This window comes from Pteronotus mesoamericanus, unplaced genomic scaffold (assembly GCF_021234165.1).
Source record: "Pteronotus mesoamericanus isolate MK-2021 breed Mesoamerican mustached bat unplaced genomic scaffold, CSHL_Meso_final scaffold_21, whole genome shotgun sequence".
NCBI lineage: Eukaryota > Metazoa > Chordata > Mammalia > Chiroptera > Mormoopidae > Pteronotus > Pteronotus mesoamericanus.
Window position 1 is genome coordinate 17,815,396 of NW_026555310.1, and position 8,022 is coordinate 17,823,417.

The 8,022-nt window shown below is 43.0% G+C and overlaps 1 protein-coding gene across 1 annotated transcript; it reads left to right on the forward strand.

Annotated features, from left to right (window-relative positions):
• The first annotated feature begins 540 nt into the window (after positions 1–540).
• On the forward strand, positions 541–7,499 carry LOC129085134 (60S ribosomal protein L31-like). Its single transcript, XM_054591529.1, has 2 exons — positions 541–612; positions 7,122–7,499. The coding sequence occupies exons 1-2, from the start codon at positions 541–543 to the stop codon at positions 7,497–7,499; spliced, it is 450 nt and encodes a 149-aa protein (XP_054447504.1).
• The last annotated feature ends 523 nt before the right edge of the window (positions 7,500–8,022 follow it).

Sequence of the window (8,022 nt, forward strand, 5' to 3'; positions counted from 1 at the left end):
TCATTTACATATTAAAGTTTAGAAGTACTTGCACTCTAGATCTTATAAACCAGCATCTCTCTTCTCCCTACACCCCGTGTCTTCATTCCCGTATGTTTACACCACTGGCGTCCAGAACGACTTGGTAAAACTGGAGTGAATTCCTCCTCCTTCCCCCCACTCCATCAAATCCTTTACCATTACAAATTTGGAGAAGCATTAGTCAGAAAGAACTAGTCAACTATTTTAAAAGACAGCTGATGAAAATCTCTAACTTACATTTTGTGGGACTTTTCTCCAGGCCAGACCACACAGATCACCCCCTTCAATACCTGATCGCTGTGCAATTGGGGAATCTCAGGAATTTTAAAGCATGGTTCCTCTGAGCAAGGACTTGGTGCCACCGTAGGCTCCTGGCAAGGTCACACTGAGATGGTACAGCTGTGAAATAGTGTATATACCTGGTAATATCCTTGCTCTTCTCAGTTGGGGAATAACAAATACCTCTGAATTCAGTAAGGTAGACTGGCAATAGTCAAGTTTCTCTAGAAAGTTCTGGTGATGCCAGATTCTTCTTTTCCCAGACCCAAAGGTAGAGAAGAGGCCATTTATGAATGGTACGCAGCTAGGCGGGTAAGTTTGCAGTTGGACTTGCCTTCATTGACATTCCGCTTGGAATGTGGCACATGCGACCCTTCAACCCCTCTGGCAGGGTTCCAGGGAGACAGTGCGCTCCTGCTTCCCCTTTAACTTGCATCTCCAGGCCATCCCCCAGCTTCCTGGCCAATTCTTTGAAAACTAAGTCCTTCCCACCCCAGCCCTCTGTCCATCCATCTAGAGCCTCGGGGCCGGATGCTCTGGGACGCTCTGGGATGCTCTTCCAACCTCAGCTGCTTGTGCCGTGCCTGCCCCTTTCACCTCCCTGCCAGAACTAAGCCCCTGAGACTTTCTACTATGGAGGACAGGACTTCTCTTGCCCCTTCCCCACTGAGCAGGCACAAAAGGCAGCCGCTGATCTTGCCCGCCAGAGCAGCTCCTACTTTACGGCTCTGTCACCTACTCAGCTTTGAAGTCCACACTTCCCTCTCATCACCCTCCGCAACCCACTCCTACTTTGCCCAGGGCCCCAGGGCCAAGATCACATTTCTCCCCGCGCCTCAGGTTCTCCCATCATTCGGCACTCATGAGAAGGGCCTAACAGTCTGACCTTCCAGGTCCTAAGTCCCTCAACCCCTAGGCTTTCCTCTTCACCTACCAACATTATTCAGCAGCACAGAGATGAAATACAGAACAGATTTTATAAGCATAAACTTTAAAATTAGAGCGCTGTTTGAAACCTGGTTTTGTCATTCATTAGCTATTTGGTTTGGGGCAAAGTTTAATTTCTTTGAAGAGTGAGTTTGAAAATACCTAACTAATTGGTTCGTTGAGGAGATAAAGGCAGTAACAAGAGGAAGGAGTTTAGGTCAAGCTTCTGCTAGAATGCAGGCTCCTTGAGGACAGGGATGTGGTGTGTTTTGTTAACTGCTGTATCCCCAGCACCAGAGAAATGGCTGGCACATAGTAGGTGCTCAAAACAATTATTTTTGTCAAAGGAATTGAATTAATGCCTAGATGGTAACCATGGTTTTTATGGCAACATTTTAGACTTGTCATTATGCTGAATATTTCCTCAGCTAAGCACTCAAACTCAGATGTCTCACTTTTGTTCTTCTGATGTTTACTGCACTCCCTCCCTAGTTAGGAGTCCAGACTCTCTCACTTTGTGACCTCTCTCAGTGCTTGCTGGGCCAGTCCTCAGCCTTGGGTTCAGATCTTGTATCATGACTGTGAGCCTACCTTTGGCTGTCCCGTGTTCCTTTCAGAAAAATCTCAAGATTCCACTACAACTGCAATAACAACAACAGCTAACGTTTACTGTGTGCTTACCAACGTGCCAGGCACTCTCTTAAGTGTTTTACAAATATTACCTAATTTAATTTCTACCACCTTTTAGAAAGGGAAGGATCTGGGATTCAAACCCAAACCTGATTAGACTGACTCCAGGGACCATGCCCTGAAGCACCGTGGTATCGACTACGCTTTGCATTGGGCCCTCACTCTTATTCAGCATAACTTTATGCATCTCTTGTTGACTCCAAATATATGTGCCCCAAGAGCTGTTTTCTGTCTTGCTCGGTGCCTTTTCCATCTGCCCGCTCCCAAATGCTGCTGGCTCCCTCCGAGAGCAGTGAGCAGGCTCCCGCATCACTGAGCTGACCGAGGCCACCTCATGGGAGCCTTTCCACAGCCTAATAGCTCGTCTGTGTAGCCTCTTGTCCGTTCAGAACACCCTTGTGTTTTCCTCCTCCTCTCCCACTGCCCTTCTAGCTCAGAGGAAGTATTTTTCCTCTCTGTCCTCAGGTTGCCATGATTCAGACCTTTGTTTATTCTTTGGGATTATATTCCATTAACTGTCATTGCTCTCGCCATGTGAAATACTGTTTTGCATGCCCCTTTTGGCATTCCATGAAGGAGCTCACAATTTCTTTGAGGAACAAGACATAAAGGTACATTTCTTCATCTTCAAGCTCTGCCTTTACATGGTCCCTTTGCTTCTGTGTGTGAACCTGCCCATTTTCCCTCTTGTAGAAAGGAAAAAAAAATCCTTTGCTTTGTGTATTTGAGCGACCATCTTACCTTTTTCTTTTTTTAACAAAAATGTCTCAAAATTTCAGAGACTATAGATGCCATTTCTGTTGCTCATTACATATTCTTATTCTAAATGCTTTCAGTATGGCATCCTGATTGCAAAGTTTTTTTTTTAATTTTTGTATTTTAGGAGCCTCTAATCATCTCATTTCTTCGGCAGCGTGGAAATAGTACACTTTGTTTCTCACACTTGTCTGACCCACAATCTATTCCTGCGCTCTCAGCACTGTTTCATGAGGCACATTCTGGGAAGCCCTGTGTCAGGATTACTGTGAAGTTCCAGGCACAGGGGAAGCTCACAGAAACAGCGGCAATCACAGTCCTGGGGCATCCCCGTTGCCCCGCCCTGGATTTTGCGACCCTGAGAGCTTTCCTGAACCCCTTCTTCTCACCCAGTGTCCTAATCTCTAGGTTCTCAGGCCTGCAGCTGGGTCTAGCCCCCAGCATCTGCCCCACCCCAGAGAGAGGTTCTGGCTGTGGTCCCAGCTTGTCCTACCAGCCTGTCACCAGCCCCCTCCCCCAGCCCAGTGAACCCTGAAATGTGACACTTGGTATCAGGAAAGATGTTGGATCCCTGTGAAAACTCTAAGCCCTGAATATGTTAGCAAAGTCCTCACTAAGGGCCTAGCGATTTCAGAAAGTAAAGGTAAGACTGAGTGAATACGTGTTCACATATATTCTCAAAGGAATTGGAAGCTTTCATGAGCACCTTTCTTGAAGGGGTTTGTAGTAGTTTAATATAGTCTCTAACATTGCTGTGAAGCTGGTAGTTACATCAGCTAACCTGTTTTGATTGTGCCTCTTTTTCAACTTTGCTTGGAAGAAGAGCTATCTGCGAGTGTCTCTGAGCTTCCCTTTACTCACCAACAAAATGGGGGAACATCTGCCTTGCAGGTTCACTGTGAATAGGAATTGGAATGATTGTGTACAGAGCACTTGGTACAGTCCCTGGAACATAGGAGTCGCTACAAAAGAGAACTGACTGCCAAGGGAAGAGAATGTGTAAAACCTCAGGTGCCAAAGGCCTTGGCCACCAGGATAAGGAAAACATTCTTCTGTCTACATCTGGGAAGCTCCTGGTGTTCCGTGCTTTTTTAAAAAAGATCAAGTCACTGTTTTTAAGGATACAGAGTGGAAAGAAAGGAAAAGAAGGAGAGAAAGGGAGTAAGAGGGAGAGGGAGGAAAACCATGCTGTGTGCTAATATATTAAGGGAAATCTTGGTAGCTGAAACTCTCCCATTAGACACTAAGCAAGAATCATGCCAGGTGTGGAGCTATAGAAATCAATAGAAAGCACATACAGTGAGAAAGAATAGGGACAGTAGGGTCTCCAGCTTCACAGACATTTAGGAATAAAACATCGATGTGAAGTTTCCTTATGTGGTGGTAACAGCATCCCTGTCTTTATTATCAAATATTCATCAGCTGCTTATTGAATCTAGGGCACCATGCTAAATAAGGCAGAGGACGAAAGGATGTCAGACAGTTTTTCCTTCGGTTTAGGAAAGAGAAATAACACAGCAGGCAGTGTAGGTTGAACAGCAAATGCTGAGTGGCATATACAGAGGTCACACCAGGATTGCAGAGCAAGGGGATTGTTGGGAGGATGCTTCCACGGGGGTAGGGGCAGCTTTTCTAACACTTTTAAACAGTTTTGCCTAGTATGTGCGACTGTAATCAAATATTGTTTGAATAAATGAAGAATCGGAAAGAAAGTTTTCCAGGGAATGCAAACTGTCTTAAATGCCAATGTAAGGAGTTCAAACTTGAATTTGATGAGAGGTTTTTCAGACTTAATTTCATTGTATTTTAGTCAATGGTCATTTAATTGATGTTTGACAATTCAACAGAAGAGAAGGCAATGGTGAAAGATACATTTATGTAAATAGTTGTTTATAGCCATAGCTATCTTTTTCTTTACATAGATAATTTTTCAGGCTCTTCGCTCAAAGGATAAAAGTGGTTATTTTTGAGTGGCAGACACTTTTGTGAGCTTTCTGCACCGCACAGGTTTCAGAAAGGGAGAAGAACAGGAAGACACGGGGGAAGCAGAGAGGCCTGGCTGCAACGGGGAGTCAGTGAGGATCCCTGTCGTGCACAGTTTCAGGCAAGGTTTTCAAAAGGAATACAAGGTTTCTAAGCAACCTGTAAGAAAAGGAAGCAGTGGTTTTGGGGCTGCTGGTGTGGGTTTTCCAAGACAAGCATGTAAGATTCACTTCATTTTCGTTTGCATGACAGAGAGGCAATTAGTCTTCCCTGCACATAAAATCGTATCTCAAACATTTCACAATTCGATTGACAGAGAGTGAGAAAACCAGAATTATTGGAGGCCCAAGGAAGTAGGCCATAAAAAAAATGTTTTAAAAAAGAGGTAGAATACAGATTTTTCTCATATTCTTCCTCTACCTGAAACATCAGCCATCCTATTTCCTCTAGGGCGAGATAACAAAATATTACATTTCATTTCTAACCAGAAGTTCTGGTTAAAAAGTTGTATTTATTACATCATATGCAGATTTTGCATTTAATGTGTACTCCTGAGGACTTCCTACAGAAATTAGGAGGACGTTTGGGGAGATAGGCTATGGAATGAAAGTGCTACAGAGGTAGCTAGCGTTGATGTGCTTTTGATTGTGAAAACTTGAGCCCAGAAGTTGTCTGCAATCCTCAGGCATTTAAATGTCCTGCAGTCATTTAAAAGCATGACCCAGGGAACCTGCATACTGAGGGCTGCTCAGGATGCTTCTCAGGCCCCTTGATTTCCCAGGCCCCCGCTTGGCTCATGAGTGCTTCTGATACTTTGAAAGCTCACAAGACTCTTGGAGTGTCTAATCTACTGTCATGACCTGCTACATAATTTGTGGGGCCCAGTGCAGAGTGAAAATGTGGGACCCCTTATTCAAAAATTATTAAGAACTTGAAGGCACAGGCGGCAGAGCATTAAATCAAGTGTGGGGCTTGCAGGACTGCACAGGTCTCAGGCTCTGGAAGCTGGCTTGTAATTAGATCAGTACGAATTTTAGGTTGTATGGATATGTTGGAATTTCATTTAAAAGTTTGGGTTGGGAAAAGAATTCTGCTGGGGAAAAAAGAGCACACACGGCAAAAAGAAAACAACTTACTTCAAACCTTTCATATTACAGAATATCATTAAAAATCACAAAAAGAGTAGCTTATCATCATAAATATACAGACTGAAAAAATAAGAAAACCTTTTACTTGCCTTATAATCCTCATAGATATCAATATTTTGAGGTATGTTCTTCTCAGACACATATATATTTACATATATCTTACCTTACATATTTGAGCATTTTTTAATATAGCATCACTGTGCTCATACTGCAATACTGTCCTACAACTTCCTTTTTTCCCCTCAATATATCTCAGAACTTTCTATGTCAGTCTTAACCTTCTTCATCTTTCTTATCATTGCATATTATTTCGTAATATAGATTCTCATGTTTCTCCCTGTTCCTCAATATTTCATTTGTTTTCAATTTGGGGGAGTTGTTATTATAAACAACACTACAGTGAATGTTCATGCATGTGCCTCTTTTCATAAGAGTATTTTTGTAAATACAAAAGTGTTTTTCTCAGATACATACATACCTCTAAATAGATTTGCTGGGTTAAGGAACTGAGATGCAAAAAAAACATACCTCACAGCATATAGATTTTAATAGTAAAGTTGCTTAAAGATAAGATTAGTAAAAACATAAATTGTGGTAACTTTTGAAAAACAATTTGGAACTACCTACAAAAAACCCTATGAATGGCCCTGACCAGCGTGGCCTGGTTGGAGTGTCATCCTGTAACCTGAAGGCTGAGGGTTCAATTCCCAGTTTGGGAGCATCCGATCCCCAGTCTGGGTGAATACAGGAGGCAACTAACTGATGCCTCTCTCTTGTATAGATGCTTCTCTTTAAAAGCAATGAAAAATGTTCTTGGGAGAAGAAAAAAATAAAAATAAATAAAAGCCCTATGAATGTATTATATCTTTTGATTCAGCAAAGGTGCACGTAGGAATAATCAGAGATCTGCGTAAAACTATCTGTAATGATGTTTATAGCTGTTCTATTTATAATATCGATACATATCCCAATATTCAGAAAATTTGCATCAATATGCCCATATGGGTTGTTCAAATATTGAAAACCTTTTGTGATACTGATAAATAGGTGCTGCGTGACAGCCCTTCCCGGGAGTACCCCAGCGCACCCTGTCTCCTGGGTACCCCCGACAGTTCCCTGCCATTCGAATGCTAAACTAAGGTTCACATCTTGCACAGTCTGGGCATCCAGAACTCAGTACTGGTCTGACTGGCTGGACATTCTGATTGGTTGGTCCATGCCTTCTGGCTGTTAAGTGCTTTCTATGCATTTTGAATGTAAGCCCTGAAAAATTGGTTAAAAGAATTATGATACTGGCTTATTTCTTTCCAACTTCAGCCTGGCATAACGGCTCCCGCAAAGAAGGACCGTGAGGAGAAGGGCCATTCCGCCATCAACGAGGTAGTGACCAGAGAGTACGTTATCAACATTCACAAGCTTATCCCTGGAGTGGGTTTCAAGAAGCACGTCCCTCGGGCACTCAGAGAGATCTGGAAAATTGCCATGAAGGAGATGGGAACGCCAGATGTTCTCGGCCTCAACAAGGCTGCCTGGGCCAAAGACGTGAGGAATGTCCCAGTCCGTATCCGGGTGCGCTTGTCCAGAAAACGTAATGAGGATGAAGATTCGCCAAACGAGCTCTGGACATGGGTCACTTACATACCTGTCACTCTTTTAAAATGCCTACAAATAATGTGGATGGGAACTAACTGCTGAATGTTGAACAAAATTAAAAGAAAACAAGGGGGAAAAAGGAACTATGGTACTGGGAGAACGCACAGCTATTACAAATGGCGGTGGGGGGGTGGAGGGGATGTTGGCGGTGGCGGAGGCTCCGCGTGCGGGCAGCCAGAGTGCAAATGTCAAATGTCTGTGCTTTCTGCTCAGTTTTGCTCTAAACCTAAAAACTATCTAAAAAAATAATCTGTTTTCTAAAAAAGTGGTATTCTGAAGATACGTGATATTATGGCAAGATGTTTAGAATATATTGCCAATGCGGTGGGGGGGGGCGGAGCGGGGAAGGGGAGTCAGTATACAAAGCAGTATATCTCCTATAATCCCATTGAAAACACAATCTATTCACACTGACTCACAGAGAAAGGCTAAAAAAAAACCCAATTAAAATGTCAATAACAATTATATCTAGTTGATGAGATCACACTTATTTTTTGTTATTTGCTTTGTTGCTTATCTGCATTTTCCAACTCTTTCTGCAATGAGCCTGACAACTTTCATAGTT